At 44.4% G+C, this 22,630-nt stretch overlaps 1 protein-coding gene across 2 annotated transcripts in view; it reads right to left on the reverse strand.

Moving 5' to 3' along the window:
* The window catches only part of USP2 (ubiquitin specific peptidase 2), a 125,507-nt gene that overhangs the window by 71,129 nt on the left and 31,748 nt on the right, over positions 1-22,630 (reverse strand). Inside the window, exon 1 of one of the 2 annotated variants that reach the window (XM_075840090.1) lies at positions 18,414-18,878. The exons of the other annotated variant lie outside the window; for it this stretch is intronic. Coding sequence (XP_075696205.1) covers positions 18,414-18,533 — 120 coding nt within the window. The 5' untranslated portion in view covers positions 18,534-18,878. Of the gene's footprint in view, positions 1-18,413; positions 18,879-22,630 lie in introns of those variants that run through there. 2 annotated transcript variants of the gene reach the window in all.

The raw sequence follows: 22,630 nt of genomic DNA on the forward strand, positions 1-22,630 counted from the left end.
GACATTTAACGGCTCCCTGCTGTGTTTATTTATCCTGATGCAGCGCCGTGAAAAGGCGTATGCATCAGAATAAAGCCCATTAGTGGCCACCGTGAAAAGACATATTTGACGGTAACTAACGGGTTAAGGGTAAGAACACACACAGCGTAAACAGCGCAAATTTTCCACAATGGATTCATTGCAAAAAAATCTGCAGCGTTTTACAGTAGCAGCAGTGTGGGTGAGATTCCAACAAATCCCGTCCCCACACTGCGGAAAATGCAGCCAAAAAAACGCACATAAATTGACCTGCGGTGCAGTTTCTTCAACCGCAGCATGTCTATTAATGCTGCGGAATCGTAGCTCTTCTGTTGCGGGTTTTGCCATTGAATTCAGCAGGGTGCTTAAACCTGCAACAAAGTGGTGTGTGATGCGATATTTGTGGCGGAATCAGTGATTCCACCGCAAAAATCGCAAGTAAAAAAAAAAAAAAAAGTTACTTACCCAGAGTTCCCTGCTTCTTCTCCAGTCCAACCTCCCTGGATGACGTAGCAGGCCATGTGACCGCTGCGGCCAATCTGCAGAGGTCTCATAGCCTGCAACGTCATCCAGGGAGGCTGGAGCCGACGTCAGAGGAAGGAGGGGGTAAGTATGTGCGATCATTTACGCAGCGGAATTTACGTCCGAAAAAACGCACCAGTGTGCTGCGGGATTTCTGACAGCATTCCCTGTGGTGTTCAAGGCGGATACGCTGCGCAGCTTGTCGCAGTGTATCCTCCCTGAATACGCCGTGTGTGTTTGTACCCTGAGGACTATACCCTCAAGATCTCTGCTTATTCTCATTCAGTAGAAACATGCCTTGTTTACTTTGTCATAGTAGGATCAACTGCCAGTGGATAAAATTTTGTCCATGGTCATCTGATGATTACACAGGTGCATGGCTCATTACATTATGTGTATCAGAGCTGTGTGTTCTACCGATCAGAGCACCTGTGTGTCCATCACATGACCATGGACAGTGTTGTATCCACTGGCACTAAACAATGAATGTTCCTACTGAATAACAACAAGCAGGGATCTTGAAAACTGTGAGAAATGAATACAGAAAGTATATTGGTAATTTGTATAACTTAATTATACAAAAAAATAACTTACATTTGCTGAAACTGGAGAATATCGAAGGATTGCAGCAGGGCAAAAAAAGAAAGAAAAAAGGCACCAGATTAACCCCTTAAAGGGAAGGTGTCATGATTTTTATTTTTTAAAATTATATTGCTTTTAATAAAATATAAACAAAAATTGTATTTATTAGTGTTGTGACGTTCTACTTTTTACTGTATTCAAACTTTTACTTCTCTATGGGGGCTGCCATTTTTTTTTTCATCTCTGTATGTGTCGATTAACGACACATACAGAGATGCTATACGGCACATACATCCCCATAGAAAATGCGAACGGGAGCCATTCCATTCTCAGAAGCGTATGCCGTCTGTGTGGGAACGGCGCATGCGCCGCTCACACACAGACCAAAACGAAGCTCGTTCGTAGAGCTAAATCCGGCGCCATTTTCATGTGGACCGGAAGCCGCTGCCGGACAGTAGGATGACCACTTCCGGTCGCGGCTTCCGGTCATATGTTCAACTAAGCGAAAGCGCAAGGAATAGGAGCGTAGACCAGCGGAGGCGGCAGGTAATTTATGTTCGTGTATGTGATGTGTGTATTATGTTCGTGTGATACTGTCTGCTGAGCACTGTATCTAATCCTCCTACACTGTGCGGTCGCTCAGAAAATGGCGGCACACAGTGTAGGAGGTTTGAAGACATTCAACCCCCTCCTTCTCCTGGCACTAGCCAGAAGAAGGGAGGGGGGATTGTGTGAGGACACTAGAGGAGAGTGGGTCCACCCCAAATTTGCAGCATAAATCAATGAGGTTGCTTTACCACAGTGACCATGCTGCAATTTTGGGAACTGCTCGCTCTAGTGGCCAGAACATGGAAATGTAATAAATTAGAATCTAATTTATAATTTTTCTTGACTTGTGAAAAAATTAAAACAATGTGTAATCACTTAAATAGTAATTGTTTAACTGAAAAAAATAAAATAAATTCTAGCGACACATTCCCTTTAACCCCTTAATGACCAGGCCATTTTGCACGTTAATGACCAAGGATTATTTTTTGTTTTTTCACGGTCGCATTCCAAGAACTTTTTTTTTATTCCGTCGACATAGCCGTATAAGGGCTTGTTTTTTGCGGGACGAGTTGTATTTTGTAATTGCACCATTTTTAGATGCTTATAATATATCGATTAACTTTTATTAACTTTATTTTAGGAGAGTATTGAAAATAAGCAGCTATTCCAGCATTGATTTTCACGTTATAAATTTACGCCGTTTACTATGCAGCGTAAATAACATGTTCACTTTATTCTATGGGTCGGCACGATTACGGGGATACCAAATATGTAAAGGTTTTATAGGTTTTCCTACGTTTGCACAATAAAAACCCTTTTAGAAAAAAATTACTTGTTTTTGAATTGCCGCATTCCAAGAGCCGTAACGTTTTTATTTTTCCGTCGATGTGGCTGTATGTGGGCTTGATTTTTGCGGGCCAATGTGTAGTTTTCATTAGTACTATTTTGGGGTACATAGGACTTATAGATTAATTTTTATTTAATTTTTTATGGGGGGAATGGGAGAAAAGAGAGAATTTTGCCGTTGTTTTTTGCGGTTTTTTTGGACCCCGTTCATCCGGCGGTTTAATTAATGTGTTCATTTTATTGTTCAAGTTGTTACGATCGCGGGGATACCATATATGTGTATGTGTGATTTGTTTTGACACTTTTACTAAATAAAACGTTTTATTTGATTTTCACTGTAATTTTTATTTATTTTTTCACCAACTTTATTTAACTGATTGACATTTTTTTTTAGTCCCACCAGGGGACTTCACTATGCGATCTGCCGATCGCATATATAATGCTTTGGTATACTTAGTATACCAAAGCATTATTGCCTGTCAGTGTAAAACTGACAGGCAATCTGTTAGGTCATGCCTCCGGCATCGCCTAACAGGCAGATGCTGAAGGCAGACCTGGGGGTCTTTGTTAGACCCCCCGCTGCCATGGAAACCCGACGGCGACCCGCGATTTCTTTGCGGGGGCGCCGATGGGGTGACAGAGGGAGCTCCCTCCCTCTGTCAAGCACATTAGATGCCGCTGTCACCATTGACAGCGGCATTTAATGGGTTAAACTGCCGGAATCGGAGCGCGCTTCGATTCCGGCAGTTGCAGCAGGAGCCAGGCTGTGTATAACAGCCGTGCTCCTGCCGCTGATCGCGTGGGTACAGTAGCAGTACCCGCGCCATCACAGGACGGATATATCCGTCCTCCTGCGCGAACTAGCAGCTGCAGAGGACGGATATATCCGTCCTTCGGCGTTAAGAGGTTAAGGGAAAAGACAGAAAGGTAAACGTGTAAAATATGCCAAGACGTCTTGGGGAGCATATAACAGGTGCCCAAAAGAAACCAGCCTATTGTTAGGCTGCTGAAGGGTACATTAGACAGCCAGATGGAGGAGCTCGGAAAACAATGGAGCACCACTTTTTACAACACGTCTGAAAGGGACAGAAAAAAGGAGGAGGGGTAATGGTATGCTCGCACGGCTTATTTTCGGCAGTATTTCGGCCCGCAAACGGCCGAAAAATCAGAAACATTATGCCTCCAACCATCTGCCCATTGATTTCAATGGAAAAAACGGCGTTCTGTTGCGACGGGGTGTTACACAGCAGTTTTGAAAAACGGCCCGTCAAAAAACGCCCGCGAAAAAGAAGTGCATGTCACTTCTTGAGCCGTTTTTCATTGACTCTATAGAAAAACAGCTCCAAAAACGTCCGTAAAAAAACGCTGCGAAAAACGCAAGTTAATTTAAAAAAACTTCTGTAAATCAGGAACTGTTTTCCCTTGAAAACAGCTCCGTATTGTCAGACGTTTTTTATTAAGCGTGTGAATATACCCTGATTATTGCGCTATGACCATTTCCTAATAACGGTATTGAGCTCGGGACATGCCTCGATGATGCTATATTCTGCTGATATGTTTAACCCCTTAGTGACCACCAACACGCCTTTTCACGGCGGTCTCTAAGGGACCTTAGGCTAGGCTGTCGCCTTTTCACGGTGGCCTAGTCTAAGTCCTGCATGGGTGTCCCGTGCCGGCTGGAGCCGGGGTTCGGCTGTCTGATGGACAGGCGGCCTCCTGCTCCAACGGTAGCGATCAAAGTTTACTTCGATCGCGGCCGTTTAACCCGTTAAATGCTGCGGTCAATAGCGGCCGCGGCATTTAAATCATTTACACAGGAAGGGAGCTTCCTCTCTCACCCATCGGCTAGCCCACAAATGCAATCACGGGCCTCCGATGGGGTGCCATGGCAGCCAGGGCTCTGATAAAGACCCCCAGGTCTGCCTGGGTATATACTCATTAGGACGTGTCGGCGGCACATCTTAATAGATGCCTGTCAGTTGTATAATGACAGACAATAATGCTCTGGTATATGAAGCGGTTGAAAGATCGCACAGTGAAGTCCCGTAGTGGGACTAAAAAAATAAGTAATACATGTGAAATAAAAATTATTAACAAAGATTACAGTAAAAACCCAAGATATCACGGACATCAATGGAAGGCAGAGAAAACGGTTTTCGCTGCGTTTTTCCTGTGGCGCTCAATGACCGCGGGCGAAAAACGCAGCAAACGGCGTGCAGGCAGACGGAATTTTGAGGCAGAATTTTCTGCCTGCAAAAAAACTCAGTATGAACAGGGCCTTAAGGTACAGGGTATGTGCACACTGCTTATTTACAGCAGTTTTTCGGGCCATAAACGGCCGAAAAATCGGAAGCAGAACGCCTCCGAACATCTGCCCATTGATTTCACTGGGAAAAACGGCGTCCTGTTCCTACGGGCCATTATTTTAGAAAAAACGGCTCCAAAAAACGCAGCGAAAAACGGCTGAAAATCAGTAGCGGTTTTCCCTTGAAAACAGCTCTTTATTTTTAGACTTTTTTGCTAAGCGTGTGAACATAGCCTAAAGGTACACAATGGAGATTTGTTATATTTGCAGAACAATCACTATAAAATGGACTGAACTTCGTGGCATTGAATCCCCATTGTTTTCAACACAGTATTACCTGTAATCTTACTCAGTCCACAAGTACAGATACTAAAACACGTCTCAACTTTATGCTGCATTGTTCTGGATATGTGCAAACTTCAATTTCATTATATTTATGACTGCTAGATCACCTTGGCCATGCGTGGGTGGGGTTAAAGAGGCTCTGTCACCACATTATTATTAATATTTGTAGGGCAAAGTGACCAAAAAACAGAAACTCTGGTAAAGTTTTTTACGTTATAAGTGCCCTATCTCCTACATAATCTGATCGGCGCTGTAATGTACAGAACAGCAGTGGTTTTTATTTTGGAAAATGATCATTTTTAAGCATTTATGAACAATTTTCGATTTATGCTAATTTGTTTCTTAATAGACAACTGGGCGTGTTTTTACTTTTGACCAACTGGGTGTTGTACAGAGGAGTGTATGACGCTGACCAATCAGTGACCAATCAGTGTCATACACTTCTCATTGTTCCAGTCCAGCTTCTTTCACTGCACAGTCACGCTGTAAGGGTATGTGCACACGCCCTATTTATGGACGTAATTCAGGCATTTTACGCCTCGAATTACGCCCGAAAAAACGTCTGCAAACATCTGTCCATTGAATTCAATGGGTCTTACGGTGTTCTGTGCAGACGGGCTTTTTTTTTTACGCGTTGCTGTCAAAAGACGGTGCGTAAAGACGCCCGCCTCAAAGAAGTGCATGTCACTTCTTGGGACGTAATTGGAGTAGTTTTTCATTGACTCCATTGAAAAACAGCTCCAATTATGTCCGTAATGGACGCCGCAAAAAACGCGAGTACTTGTCAAAAGGTCTGAAATTCAGGAGCTGTTTTCGCCTGAAAACAGCTCCGTAATTTCAGACGTACTTGGCGTTGCCGTGTGAACATACCTTAAAAATCACGCTGGGGTGTAACAATGAGAAGTGTATGACGCTGATTGGTCACTGATTGGTCAGCGTCATACACTGCTCTTTCATCTGCGTATAGTGTAATTTTAAATACTGAAAATATTATCCTTGCGAGCAGCACATCTCCTTGTGTGAACAGGGAGACGCGCTGCCAACATGATAACGTATGGGGACGAGCGATCGGAGTAACAAGCGCTCGTCCCCATACTAGCTCCTTATGACAGGAGCAAACAAACGCCGATCAACGAGCAGTCTCATTCATCGGCGCTCGTTTACACGTCCCAGGTCAGGCCGTGTAAAAGTACCTTTAGGGTATGTTCACATTTAGCGTAAATATTGCGGATTTTCTGCAAAGTACTTCAATGCGGAAAATCCACAGCGTAGTACAGCAGCAGTAAAGTGGATGAGATTTGAACAAATCTCATCCACAAGCTGCGTAAAAAAACGTTCATAAATTTACATGCGGTGCGTTTTAAAAAAAAATCTGCAGCGTGTATTTATGCAGCAGAATTGCTCATTTTCTGTTGCGGGTATTCAATGGGAGGTAAAATCCACAACAAACAGCAGAGCTATTATAAAATATTATATTATAAAATAGCAATTTTTGCGGCTGTAGTTTTGCAAAAAAAGGTTATACTTAACTGTAGTCATGGCGACACGTCCCTTCAGCCCGGCCTTCTGGGAATGACGTTTCATCCCATGTGACTGCTGCAGCCAATCACAGGCTGCAGCGATCACATGGGAAAACGTTATCGGAGGAGGCCGGGCTGCAAGACAGAGGTACGCGTCACCATGACTACAGGGAAGTATAACTTTTATTTTTTTTTAACCTGCCGTTTTTTCCGCAGCGGACATTCCGTCAATTTGGTGGGGGTTTTCGGCGGGAATTCCCTGCAGGCTCCAAGGTGTATAAGCGGTGTATTTTTATGCAGGGTATCCGCCCTGTGTCAACATAGCCTTAATGGAAGAAGAATCAGCCTCAATAACTCCTTCTACTACTACTCTCTAGGCCTAAGGTGAGGCCCATTTTACACCTGTGTCTTTACCATGTTTAATATCAGAATGGACAGCAATCTAAAAATAATATATAAAGTATGCATTTATATGCTGATCCGTTTTCTAAGAGAAAGAATTTTCCAACTGGGTTAAGCTTGGCAATAGTATTCCTGGAATAGATTTGTCACATTCTAATGCATATTAAATGGACACAAAGAATTCATGAGCTCAACAAAATCCTGGATCATTAGAGGATGAAAATGTGTCTGCTGACATTAATAGAAGCGTAAGGCCCCATGCACACGACCATAAAAAAATCTCGGAAATTTCCCGCAATTACGGACACATTCAGTTCTATTGGCCGAGGACACCTTTCCGTATCGCTACGGATAGGTGTCCGTGCCGGGAATTATGGAGCATGTCCTACTTTTCGTTTTTAACGGGCCGCACTCCCATACTTTGTATGGGAGCACGGCACAAAAATGCGGCGGCCGGCCGTGCCCGCAATCGCAGGTCGTGAGTACGGGCACGGCTGTGTGCATGAGGCCTTAGGTACTAGTTACCATTTTTCAGGTAACCTGAGACTATACTAAAGCTGCCTATAGATATAAAATGCTGTGGGCAGAACCTTTAGCTTCGGTCCTGATCACCACTATAATGGAGCTGGTTTTAAAGGAAAAGAATTTCAGGCATTTTCAGTGGAAATATACTAAAATAGACTTGGAAGTTCTAGGAACTCCTCGAACAAAGTACAAAATGTGTACTAGATGATGTCAGAACAGTTGAGGTAACATCTGAATAGCATGTCGTGTAATGCAAACATTTGAAGAATTTACTATCTGTGGCCTTTGTGGTGACAGTGACTTGTGCTGCCATACAAGATCTATCCCGACAGCGAGGAGAAATTCTGATAGCGGATCAGTGACACACAGGGGCTAAGGGCGGGTAGATGTTTAGGAGACCAGTGATTGTTTGACACACCTGCTTGTCTATCCTTGTCCTGAGGGTAAATGGATTGTTGGATGAGCTTGTGACAGTCGCTGTGTGCAGTATTGTGAAATGTGCCACTGCCAAACTTTACAAGAATCTATTACGGTTTGTACTGTACTTTCTAGTCTTGTAAAAAATAATACATAAAAAAAAAATTGGCCCCCAATGCTGTAATTTATGGGTTTATTACAAACTGAATGTTCATTCTGGAGATACGGTGGCATTGTTTTTTATTGTCTCCATATTTTGTTTCACAAAGGGGCAATTTTTTGGGGGTTTCTTTCAACCCTGGTTGAAATTATGTTCTTTATAATGATTTGGGACAGACAGACTAAAGAGCAATCCTGGCTTAAATCCTGACTGGACGCCCACCGATCAGGTATTTATCACCTATCCTGTGAATAGGTGATAATGATTATGGGAAAAGCCCTTTAACCTGTTGGCGACACATGACGTCTTTGCTCGTCATGAGCGGCTGGACGTTGCCACATCATGACTAGCATAGACGCCATGCTGATCGCGCAGGTACACTTGTTGTGTGCCCTCAACAAGTGTACCCACATAATCAGGAGTGGGGAAGTGGCTGTAATACTCAGAAACCTCTCATCTCCACCGTTAACCCCTTGAATGCCCCAATCAGTTTTAAAAGACAAAAGAAATTAATTAAAAAAAAGTAATGTTAAATAAAATAAATAATACGCCCAAATGCACATTTTTTACAATTAATAATGAGCTTTACAAAATAGAAGTCCCAAAACATGAAATAATATACACAGATTCGGTATCACCAAGACTAACAATCTGCACAACAAATTTATATCATCATTTATGTATGCTGCAAAAATAAAAACTGCAGTGATCCTGCTTTTTTGCTGAAATTAAAATTGATTTAATTTAAACGATAATGTAAATGTACCAACAATTGGCACCTACATAAAGTACAACTCGTCCCACAAAAAAATAAAGTCTCACAGCTGCGTAAAAAAAAAAAAAAGTTACGAGCGCTGGAATGCAAAGAGGAAAAAAAATAAAAAATGTTCTGTCCTCAAGGCCAAAATTGTCTGCGTCCTTAAAGGACCAGCGTCGCGAAAAATTTTTTTTTTTTATATCAATTTGCATTTAGTATTTTATTTAAAAAAATAAATATTTATTTGTGTTTTACTTTTTTTTATTTTTACACTTTTTCTTGACCATGGGGGCTGCCATTTTTTTTCCCATCTCTGTATGTGTCGATTAACAACACATACAGACATGGAATACGGTACATACAGCCCCATAGTGAATGCGAACGGGACCCGTCCATCCACTATGCTGTACGCCGTCTGTGTGGGAACGGCACATGCGCCGCTCCCACACAGTCCAAATTGAAGGTCTTCGGCCGAGCGACATCCGGCGCCATTTTCCTGTGGACCGGAAGTCGCGGCCGGACAGTAAGATTACTACTTCCGGTCGCGGCTTCCGGACTTGTGTTCTGAAGCAAGCACGAGGAGCGGAGGGAGCAGACGGAGCGACGGACCGGAGGGAGCGGCGGCGGCAGGAGCAGGTAAGTTATTTCTGTGTATGTACGTGTTTTAGTGTGTGATTACTACTGTATGTAAACCTTCTACACTGTGTGTTAGCTCAAAAAATGGCGACACACGGTGTAGGAGGTTTGACCGTTCAATCCCCTCCTTTCTCCTGGCACTAGCCAGGATAAAGGAGGGGGGGATTCTCAGAGCTCACTAGAGCGAGTGAGTTCTCAAATTTTGCAGCATAAAGCAATGTGGTTGCTTTACCACATGCAATGCTGCAATTTTGGGAATTGCTCGATCTAGTGACCAGCACTGTGAAATGTTATAAATTAGAATCTAATTTATAATATTTCCTGACTCGTGAAAAAATGTTAAAAATTAGAACAATGTTTAATCACCTACACACTAATTGTTTAACTAAAAAAAATATATATATATATATATATATATATATATATATATTTTCTAGCGACACATTCCCTTTAAGGGGCTAAGTCATTCAGTGGTTGTAACATTAACTACCAGATGTGGGGGAGGGGTAGATGGACCCATATGTCCTTACCCAATCAGTGTAGTGTCCACAAAGACAGATGCAAGTAAAGAGATGGTACCAGTAGAATTCTCTATCATCTCAGCTCCAACATTTGCTTCAGTAAAAAGCTAATGGTCACAAGTCTATCAAGAACTGGGGTCATGAGAGTTAATGATGTATCCGTTAAACGAATACCATTATAGTCTATGGGCGACGAATGCAGCTTATAAGGCCACATGCACACGATGCGTATTACGTGCGGATTTGTCGTAGGCAAATCCGCAGCACAATTCAGTACCAGCAAAGTAAATGACATCGCAAGTAATCTCATCCATATGTTGCGTAATCTTTCCACACAAATTGACCTACAGAGCAGATTTTGTAATCCGCAGCATGTCAGTTTATCTTTCATTTCTGTCAGAATTGTATCTGACATATTTCTTTAAAAAAAAAAATCTGCATCAAAATGTAAAATTAGCACCTAAAAACATTTTAAAAAAAACCTGGGATGACGTTGCAGGCCATGTGACGCTGCACCCTGTGATTGGTTACATCGGTCACATGGCCTGCAACGTCATCCAGGGTGGCCAGACTGGAGAAGCAGGGAACTCTGGGTAAGTATAACTTTATTTTATTTCTTACCATTTTTGTGGCGCACTGCTCTGATTCCACCGCAAATATCACAAAACACGCTGCTTTGTTACGGGTTTAAGCATCCCATTGAATTAAATGGGTAAACCCGCAATAGAAGAGTTGCGTATCCGCAGAATTAATGGTCATGATGCGGTTGAAGTAACCGCACCGCATGTTAATTTATGTGCGTTCTTTTTCAGCGGATATTTACCGCAGTGTGAGGACGAGATTTTTTTAAATCTCACCCACACGGCTGCTACTGTAATAAGCTGCAGATTTTCCGCAATTGATCCGTTGCGGAAAATCCACAATGTTTACACTGTGTTCCTACCCTAAGGCCTGATTCACACGAGCGCTGCGCATCTCGGACGTGAAAAACTGCAATTTTTCACGTCCGAGGTGCATCCGTGCTCAGCACTGCGGGACGCGATGTCACGCATCCACCATAGTTGAGAGTCTATGGAGGGATGCGTGAAAAGATAGGACATGTCCTATTTTCCCACGGACCCTTCACATTGTCCATTGAAATAACGGCTGTGTGAACGGCCACATTGAATTACATAGGTTCGTGGGACGCCGTTTCAACGGCCGTCCCACGGACGTTTAACACGTTCGTGTGAATCAGGCCTAAGAGTGGATTTTACCTGCATTTATCTGCAGTTTTGAGCCGTATGCCACACCTTACAGGCATAATGGGCTTTACAATGGCCTTTTATGATGTATATATTAAATAGGTACCATTAGGGTATGTTCACACACAAAATCATAAACGGCTGAAAATGACGGAGCTGTTTTCAAGGGAAAACATCCTCTGATTTTCAGCCGATTTTGTAGCTGAAAACTTTTTTTGAGGCGTTTTCAGGAGCATTTTTTCCATTGACACAATGAAAAACAGCTCAAGAAGTGACACACAATTTTTTTAAGACAGCGGCGTAAAAAACGCCCCATCTGAACGAAGCGCCGTTTTTCCCATTGAATTCAATGGGCAGATGTTTGTAAGCGTTTAGCTACTGTTTTCTCCAGGGGTACTTGGGGGCGTTTACGCCCTGAAACACGCCTGAAAACACAGCGTGTGAACATACCCTAAGGCCGGATTCACACGAGCGTGTTCGGACCGGAATATATGGAACGTATGTCGGCAGTATGTCCCGGACCGAACCCACTTCAGGGAGCCGGGCTCCTAGCGTCAGTTATCTATGACGCTAGGTGTCACTGCCTCGCTGCGGGAAAACGGTCAAGTACTGTAATCATGTTTTCAGTACCGGACAGTTTTCCCGCAGCGAGGCAGGGAATTCTAGCGTCATAGATAACCGTGACGCTAGGAGCCCGGCTCCCTGAAGTGTGTTCAGTCATACTGCCGACATACGGTCCACATATCACGGACCGAACATGCTCGTGTGAGTCTGTAGATGAGACAAAAAAGTTAAACATATGCCTATTAGTGCAATCCATCACCTGTAGGATATGTTCACACACACTAATTACGGACGTAATTCGGGCGTTTTTGCCCCGAATTACGTCCGAAAATAGCGCCTCAATAGCGTTGACAAACATCTGCCCATTGAAAGCAATGGGCAGACGTTTGTCTGTTCACACGAGGCGTATATTTACGCGCCGCTGTCAAATGACCCCGCGTAAATAGACGCCCGCGTCAAAGAAGTGACCTGTCACTTCTTTGGCCGTAATTGGAGCCGTTATTGATTGACTCCAATGAATAGCAGCGCCAATTACGTGCGTAATGTACGCGGAGTTCAAGCGCCTGCACATGCCGTTACGGCTGAAATTACTGGGATGTTGTCAGGCGGAAACATCCCCGTAATTTCAGCCGTTACGGACGCTGTCGTGTGAACATACCCGTAGACTATAATGGTATCCATTTAACGGATAAGTTACGAACTATCATGACGTCAGTTCCTGACTTATCTGTTTAATGGATACCATTAAAGTCTATGATGACTGATGCCACTGTTAGGGTATGTTCACACACCCTATTTACGGACGTAATTCGGGCGTTTTACGCCTCGAATTACGTCCGAAAATACGGCTCCAAACATCTGCCCATTGAAATCAATGGCGTTACGATGTTCTGTGCACACAGGCTTTTTTTTTTTACACGCCGCTGTCAAAAGACGGCGCGTAAAAAGACGCCCGCGTCAAAGAAGTGCATGTCACTTCTTGTGACGTAATTGGAGCCGTTTTTCATTGACTCCATTGAAAAACAGCTCCAATTTAGGGATGCACGATGCATCCCCAAACGGCTCGATACTGCTATTTCCTGTATCTGCGCAGCCGCACAGCTAAGTATAGTAATACATGAATGTATGTGAGCGCGGCTGTGTAATACATGTGTAATTCAGCCATTGCCCTGCTCCTGAGTCCAGACATGTGCGCGCCGTCAGGATGATGTGATGCGGCCGACGCTGCACTAATGAGCGGCGGCACTGAAGACAGAACATGGCGGGCGCTCTACAAAACACCCCCATGTTCTGTCTTCAGTGCCTGAACCGCCGCTCATTAGTGAGGCGCCGGCCGCTTCACCTCATGCTGACCGCGCACGCACTTCCTGTCAGGAGCGGGGCAATGACTGTATTACACAGCTGCAGCCCCGCTCTATAACAGCGGAGATCAGAGAAACCTCTCATCTCCGCCGTTATTCCCCTGAATGCTGCGATCACAGCTGACTGCAGCATTCAAGAGGAAATGAGAAGGGGGATGCCCATGGATCGTGTCACAGGAACATACCCGTAGACGCGATCGAGGGCCATACCGTATATGGGCAGATAGCCCAGGATCTATTGAAGGACCCCAGGGCTGTCTTACCATATTTCCTGTTGTTAGGGCATACTTAGGTATGTCCTAACAACTGCCTGTGTACAATCCGTCCACATGCTAATGTACTGGCACATATCTGATATATGTCAGTACATTAAAGTTTAAAAATAAAAGTAAAAACAAAAGTATTGTTAAAGAGGCTCTGTCACCAGATTTTGCAACCCCTATCTGCTATTGCAGCAGATAGGCGCTGCAATGTAGATTACAGTAACGTTTTTATTTTTAAAAAACGAGCATTTTTGGCCAAGTTATGACCATTTTTGTAATTATGCAAATGAGGCTTGCAAAAGTCCAAGTGGGTGTGTTTAAAAGTACAAGTCCAAGTGGGCGTGTATTATGTGCGTACATCGGGGCGTTTTTAATACTTTCACTAGCTGGGCGCTCTGATGAGAAGTAACATCCTCTTCTCTTCAGAACGCCCAGCTTGTGACAGTGCAGATCTGTGACGTCACTCACAGGTCCTGCATCGTGACGGCCACATCGGCAGCAGAGGCTACAGTTGATTCTGCAGCAGCATCAGCGTTTGCAGGTAAGATCGACTTATGTGTACGCTGTAAAAAAATAAAATAAACACGGCTTTCTTTCACTTATTATTGTGGGGCACGAGGTGTGATGAATTTAACCTCCATGTTCCTCACATTAATAGTAATTAACCCCATCATATACCTCGCACATTAACCCATTATGACTGAGAAACATGATGGGATTACTATTAATGTGAGGCACATTCAAAATTCAACACACCTCGCGCCTCACATCAGAAAACGGAAGAACTTTTTTTTTATTACTGTTGGCAAAGTATCGAAATCGCAATACTAAACTAAGTATCGGTATCAAAGTCCAAATTCTGGTATCGTGACATCCCTACTCCAATTACGTCCGTAATTGACGCCGCGAAAAAAGCGGGTAATTTTTACGGCCTGGACACTTACCTGTAAATATACGGGAAGGTGTCCATGGCCCAAAGAAATTAATGGACCAGTATTTTCATCCGCAATTCCGGATCCGCAATTGCAGAGAAAAATTCCGGTCATGTGCATGAGGCCTTAATCAGTGGTTAATTAAAATTGCGATGTTTCTAAGAACCTGTTCACACAGAGTGTTTTTTGCAGGCAGAAAAAATCTGCCTCAGAATTCCTTCAGGAATTTTGAGGCAGATTTTGAACAGACTGCACGTATTCCTCTGAGTTATTTTTTTGTGACCTTTTTCCACCGCAGCCATTGAAGCTAACGCCAGGATCGCGGGCAAAAAACGCAGCACAAAACGCTCAGAAATGAGCGCCGCAGGTTTTTTCTCCCTCTCATTGATTTTAATGGAAGGTCAGAGGCAGAAACCGCAGCAAGAAAGGACATGCCGCTTTTTTTTCCCCACGAGTGGCCAAAAGCCACCTGGGAACAAAAGGCCTCTGCCTCCCATTGAAATTAATGGGGGGGGGGGGGGGGGGTTGGTTTCAGACATTTTGTGGCAAATCAACGTCATAATGCTGTGTAAACTGATCCTAAGACCTTATTCACACGAGCGTGTCCGTTTTGCGCGTGTAAAAAATGCAACATATTGCGCGCATTGCAGTTCTGTGTGACATCCGTGTACGGCGCGTGTCTGCGTTTTTTTATCCGTATGTCACACGTTTTTTACGTCAGCAAAAAAAAAATTTAAGTAGCTGTTTTTCTTTTTCTCATCATTTCTTTATCAACTGTTGCGTGAATCACAGACAGCACACGGATGACGTCTATGTGCTGTCCGTGATTTTCACGCAACCATTGACTTTAATGGGTGCGTGATGGGCAAAAAACGCAGAGGAATAGGACATGCAGTGAGTTTCACGCAGCGGACACACGCTGTGTGAATAACACTGAATGTCTGAATGGCCCCATTGAATTGCATAGGTCCGTGTTACGTCCGTTTTTTTAACGCGCATAATGCGGGTGTGTAATATGCTCGTGTGAATAAGGCCTATGGTCTAATGCACAATGCGTATTACGTGCGAAATTGCCGCGCATATTTTCGTGAAATCTCATCTACATGTTGCAGACTTTTTTCTGCATGTAAATTGAACTGCGGCGCGTATTTTTAAATCGGCAGCATGTCAATTTATCTTGCATTTCCGCTTGCAAATTGTATCTGACTAGGGGTATGTCCACATCTGCCCTGTGCACCGGAAGGAAGGTTGAAAAATTGCATCAAATTGTTTTCGACCGGAATGTACGTTGCGGAAAACCTACTTACGTAACCATGGTGACGCGTGCCTCCGCCGACCTGCAGCGTGCACATGGGATGAAACGTCACCCCAAGAGGCCGGTCTGGACGAATAAACACAGAATTCTGTATACGATTTCTTTTTTTCTGCGTTGTGTTTTTTGCGACAGAATCGCTGCTTTTCCACCGCAAAAATGCACTATAAGGCCAGATTCACACGAGCGTGTGCGTTTTGCGCGCGCAAAAGGTACATTACAGCTCCGTGTGATTTTCGCGCAGCCGCCATCATTATGACACTCTGTATGTTTGGAAATAGAAAAGCACGTGTTTTCATTCATAGTTTTTGCTGCTGTTGCACGAATCACGGAAGTCCTTCCGTGTGTTGTGCGTGATTTTCACGCACCCATTGACTTCAATGGGTGCGTGATGCGTGAAAAACGCACAAATATAGGACATGTCGTGAGTTATACGCAGCGGACACACGCTGTGTAAAAATCACGGACTGTCTGAACGGCCCCATTGACTAACATAGGTCCGTGCGAGGAGCGTGAAAATCACGCGCGTTGTACGGATGTATTATACGTTCGTCTGAATAAGCCCTTAGGTGCAGATTTTACCTGCAGAATTACCGGTGTTTACCTGCGGTTTTGATGCGGATTTTCTGCACCAAATTCTGCAACGTGTGCATGTAGCATAAATGTACAGCACCCTTTTTTTGCTGTTGAATATCACACACTACACTATGCAGTACAGCAAAACGCTACCCGGACGTGAATCAAATGTATAGCTTGCGTTCCTGAGAGAAATGTATTGGAATGTTATATTATATATACACTTTCATTCGGAATAACGTATGCCCCTAATGTAATCTGAAGCTTTATAGAACTCGGAGGGTTAATTGTGTCAGCAGATTTACAGACCTGTTCTCCTCCACTTCCCAATTCATGAGAGAAGAGCTAGAAAATACTGGTCTTGGCAGGAACAGTAAAATCCCACAGTTCAAGCCCTGAGAAGGTCAAGAAGGTGATAAAAGTTTACGGGGGCTGATAATAACGCTGCATTCTTCTGTGACTGCCCCATTCATCCCTCAGCTCCAGCCCGCTAGTGTGAACAAGTCTCAGACCAGAGGACTCACTGGATCAAGGCTGCAAATTTTGTTTCCACATCTAAGGCTGGGTTCACACGAGCACATTACATCCATAATGGACGGAACGTATGTCGGCCGCAAGTCCCGGACCGAACACACTGCAGGGAGCCGGGCTCAAAGCATCATAGTTATGTACGACGCTAGGAGTCCCTGCCTCGCTGCGGGACAACTGTCCTGTACTATAATCATGTTTTCAGTACGGGACAGTAGTTCCACGGAGAGGCAGGGAGTCCTAGCGTCGTACATAACGATGATGCTAGGAGCCCGGCTCCCTGCACTGTGTTCGGTCCGGGACTTGCGGCCGACATACGTTCCGTCCATTATGGATGTAATGTGCTCGTGTGAATCCAGCCTAAGGCTCTGTTCACATCTGCGTTGCGGTCAGAATGGGACCCTGAGCAGACACAAAGTGACACAGACCCGTTTCCATCACCATTGATTTCAATGGCGACAGAGCCGGTGGTTTCCGTTTGGCTCATCTGTGTACCGGACCCATCGTTTTGCCGGAAACAATACCCAAGTCACTTCTCCAGGTCTCGATATACCCGTATATACATAGTAACAAAATTGTAAATCCTAAGGGCGTGTTCAGATCTGCGTTGGAGGCTGTTAGGGGTGTCCTTCGCAAATATGGGAGAAATTATCGGAAACAATAGCGTGGCATGCTGCACTACTGTTACCGGTGAAACCACAGACATGCCGACGGAAAGCCGTCAGAACCCATTAAAGTCAATGTATTCCGTCGGCGGTGTCTGCGGTGCAACGGAACAGTTGCCTCCGGCATTCCTTTGTTCTGCTCCTCTGACGCCGCAACAGTTGGCTTTCTGATGTGGTTTTTGCATCCCCATGGAATTGAAAACAGAAAATCAACAAAAACGCAGCATAAATCAACATGCTGCAGATTTCAATTCTGCACGTTTTTAACGTTTACGCTGCTTTTTTTTCCCCGCAGGGTGGGCATGAGATATTCAAAATCTCATCCACTTTGAAGCTATTGTAAATGCAGCAGAATTTCCGCAACAGAATTCCGTTGCGGAAATTCCACAAGGTTTACGCGGGAACCCGGCCTGAGTTCTGGTTTTCTGCGAACAGAGCCTTAGGCTGGGGCCAGATGCCGACTGTCTCCATACAGCAGCCATTGCCTAGCCCATACCGGACGCAGCCATGTGCGATTTCACATGAAGGATAATGCCGGTCGAATGCGGTGGATGTGAATCTTCTGTAGACAGTAACATGTATGATATCAGTCATCCTATAGACTGGACACGCGGAAAATATAAAACATGAGATTACCATTTCTAGAGATGAGCAAATTATCCAAGCGCCATCAACCTCCTGCATAATTCCAGAAACCAATATATATATATTTCTCAATGACCTATGTCAGGAGCTACCTGTGGCACTACAGCTGTATACTGCGCATGTTGGGAGTCGTAGTTTCACATCTGTAGATCCACAGGTAGCAGGTGACTGAACTATGGAAAGGTAATTGAACTCTTGCGTCCTCTGCATGGTCTCACCTTGGTCCTGTGCAGCACGAAGTCCAGCAGGCTGGAGATGACCACTGCGCCAGGAAGCTGCTGCTGCTGCCGGCTGCGGGAGCCCAGGCCAGTCATTGTCAGAGTGTAGGAGGAAGGCATAGAAGAGGCCAACGTGCAGGTAATAATAATGTCCCAGGCGCTGAGATCAATGTGCGATGACCTCCAGGAATCGCTGCTGCTTGAGTGGTAAAGTCGCTGCAGCGAGGGTACAAACAGCAGTACTTGTGTGTCCTGGCAGCCCGCTCAGTGCCCGCCTCCTCCGCCGACACTCCGTAATCACCGGCCGCTGCCCCTGGAATGTGACAAGTGTCCCAGACGTCAGAGGGCGGGAAAACCTCTGATGCGTTTAAGAATGAGAGCCGCCTCCATACATGTGCGCACACGGTACAACGCTGAGTACATGTAAACATGACATTATGTCACACACATGTAGCGTGACGCCGGGTGTCCCCACACATACTGAGTTATATCACATGATACTGAGCGCGGCGGGATACAACTTACCTCACATACAGTACTGTACTGAGTGTGGCGGGATACATGTTACCTCACATACAGTACTGTACTGAGTGTGCCGGGATACATGTTACCTCACATACAGTACTGTACTGAGTGTGGTGGGATACATGTTACCTCACATACAGTACTGTACTGAGTGTGTCGGGATACATGTTACCTCACATACAGTACTGTACTGAGTGTGCCGGGATATATGTTACCTCACATACAGTACTGTACTGAGTGTGGCGGGATACATGTTACCTCACATACAGTACTGTACGGAGTGTGTCGGGATACATGTTACCTCACATACAGTACTGTACTGAGTGTGGCGGGATACATGTTACCTCACATACCGTACTGTACTGAGTGTGGTGGGATACATGTTACCTCACATACAGTACTGTACTGAGTGTGGCAGGATACATGTTACCTCACATAAAGTACTGTACGGAGTGTGGCGGGATACATGTTATCTCACATACAGTACTGTACTGAGTGTGGTGGGATACATGTTACCTCACATACATTACTGTACTGAGTGTGGTGGGATACATGTTACCGCATATACAGTACTGAGTGTGGCGGGATACATGTTACCTCACATACAGTACTGTACGGAGTGTGGTGGGATACATGTTACCTCACATACAGTACGGTACTGAGTGTGGCGGGATACATGTTACCTCACATACAGTACTGTACTGAGTGTGGCGGGATACGTGTTACCTCACATACAGTACGGTACTCAGTTTGGCGGGATACATGTTACCTCACATACAGTACTGTACGGAGTGTGGTGGGATACATGTTACCTCACATACAGTACGGTACTGAGTGTGGCGGGATACATGTTACCTCACATACAGTACTGTACTGAGTGTGGCGGGATACGTGTTACCTCACATACAGTACTGTACTGAGTGTGGCGGGATACGTGTTACCTCACATACAGTACGGTACTCAGTTTGGCGGGATACATGTTACCTCACATACAGTACTGTACGGAGTGTGGTGGGATACATGTTACCTCACATACAGTACGGTACTGAGTGTGGCGGGATACATGTTACCTCACATACAGTACTGTACTGAGTGTGGCGGGATACGTGTTACCTCACATACAGTACGGTACTCAGTTTGGCGGGATACATGTTACCTCACAAGATTTAGGCTGGATTCACACGAGCATGTTACGTCCGTAATGGTCGGAATGTATTTCGGCCGCAAGTCCCGGACCGAACACACTGCAGGGAGCCGGGCTCCTAGCATCATAGTTATGTACGACGCTAGGAGTCCCTGCCTCTCCGTGGAACTACTGTCCCGTACTGAAAACATGATTATAGTACAGGACAGTTGTCCCGCAGCGAGGCAGGGACTCCTAGCGTCGTACATAACTATGATGCTAGGAGCCCAGCTCCCTGCAGTGTGTTCGGTCCGGGACTTGCGGCCGAAATACGTTCCGTTCTTTAAGGACCGAACATGCTTGTGTGAATCCAGCCTTATAGTTTATAAGTGATCAGTAGTATGAAAATTTCCTGTCAGAATTATCGCACATGTGATGCCATTTTCATACACAAATTTTACCATGGCCACAAAGTTTTTTAGGCCTCATGCACACGACTGTGGTTTATTGTCCGTGGGCTATCCGCAATTTCGCAGATGTCACACGGATCCATTCTTTTATACGGTGCATTCACATGACCGTGGTGTTCATGGATCCATGTGGGAGCTGCAAAATCTCAGGACATGTCATTTTACTGTCTGTATTTGCGGATCATGTGACCTACTCAGGGGTATGGGACAAAATGGTGACATCAATTACAGTTTTTTTTTTTTTTTTCAGTAGATTCATTAATTTTGATGTTATGGGTGCAGCACGGAAGGTTTTTTGCTGACAAAGTGACCGCAAATACAAACAATGGATCCATGGTTTTGCGAACTGCAAAATCACCACGGTCGTGTGCATTAGGCCTAGGTCCATTTTTGCGGACCCGTGCCATCAGTCAAGTCTATGGTTCTGCAAAAATAACGGATAGCACACATAAGCCATTCATGTGCTGTCTGCATTTTGCGGATACGTTGCTAGGAAATGCCTGGGTTAACAAATCACAAATGGCTTACCGCGAAAGACAAATGTCACAACCCGGTTGTAATATACGTAAATACGAACGGCTATGGAAGCAACTCGGAGGCATTACCAACCCAAATACAGACACTAGGATCTGTAGTGTGCGGCCTGATCAATGGCAACAGTTGTGTGCACGAGGCCTTGATAGGAAAAGTCGGACAACTGATTGTCCAATCGGTCTAATGCACTACTCACGACAATTAGAGATCTGTGTGGCACAATAACCCATCCACAAAACACGATAGAAAGTGCTGGTGCTGGTTCATACACAAAAATAATCGTTTTGTTTCTTTTCTATTTAAATTGTAAAGCATTTTTCCAAGTTCAAATGGCTGCAAATGGTAAGTAAGTTATTTTAAATATATTTACATTTTAATTTCGCCTACAGCCTGAACAACCTGCTCTTTATTGTGCCACATGATTACAGCATTCGATCCCTTAAAGCAGCAGGAACGTCACTGTTGTCTACACGTCACAATTGCAGATGGTGATTGGCTGTCACACTGGGGTGACAACAGGAAGCGTCAGTGTGGGAACACAGGCAAATTTAAAAGTATTTAATTTTTCTTTATCGCAATTGTTTTTTACCACTAGTAAATTAAAAGCTTCTCCTCAGACTTTCCCTATTGAATTGTTGTGACACATTGTTATGACTTGAACTATTCCCATCATTTGTACTGATGATTGCCTGGTGTAATTCACAAAACCATCGACGCTTCCTATGTGAATGAATCCTAAAACAATTCCGAGAGTTGGGGGAAAGTTTTATAAAAAGAGACCTAAAGATTATGGCTACAAACTGCACTGTACCCAGAAATAAGTGTTGGTTGAGGTGGTTATCTCCTGCCTACATAGAAAAAACTTGTTTGCTAAGCTGAATCATATATGAAAAGTTAAGGTGCCCACACACATCAGATGACAGCCCATCTATTTCAGTGGGACCGTCCGACTATCTGATGTGCATGGGGGATGTCCTGACTTCTCCCGGCAGGCAGATGTCAGAGGAAAGAAGTCCAACATGCCGGATCCTTTGTTCCCACAGAAGATAACCCACTGCCTGAGGTGTCTGACAACAGCCCTTTCCAAAAGCATATTAAACTTTTGGACGCCTGGAGCCGATGTATCTTCTTTGTCCGACGACAATGTTGAAGGACCTGTGGGTGACGTCACGCTGTATGTCTGCACTGAAAGAAGCTGGATGGGAACGATGAGAAGTGTATGACACTGATTCGTCAGCATCATACACTTCTATTCACAACGCCCAGTTGGTAAAAACACAATACACGCCCAGTTGGTAAAATGAGAAAACCCGCCCAGTTGTCCATTGAAAAGCTCATTTGCATAAATATAAAATTGCTCATAACTTGGGCAAAAATGATAGTTTTTAAAAATAAAAAAAACTTTGCTGTTATCTACATTGCAGCGCCGATCACATTCAATAGGAGATAGGGATTTGATAATCTGGTGACAGAGCCTCTTTAAATGGAACATGTCCGATCCTATTTGCTTTACCAAACTGGCCCCAGCGTTTGGAAGGTCTTGTTAAACTATGTGCCCACATACC

Source organism: Rhinoderma darwinii, chromosome 10 (genome assembly GCF_050947455.1).
Source record: "Rhinoderma darwinii isolate aRhiDar2 chromosome 10, aRhiDar2.hap1, whole genome shotgun sequence".
In the NCBI taxonomy this organism is placed as follows: domain Eukaryota; kingdom Metazoa; phylum Chordata; class Amphibia; order Anura; family Rhinodermatidae; genus Rhinoderma; species Rhinoderma darwinii.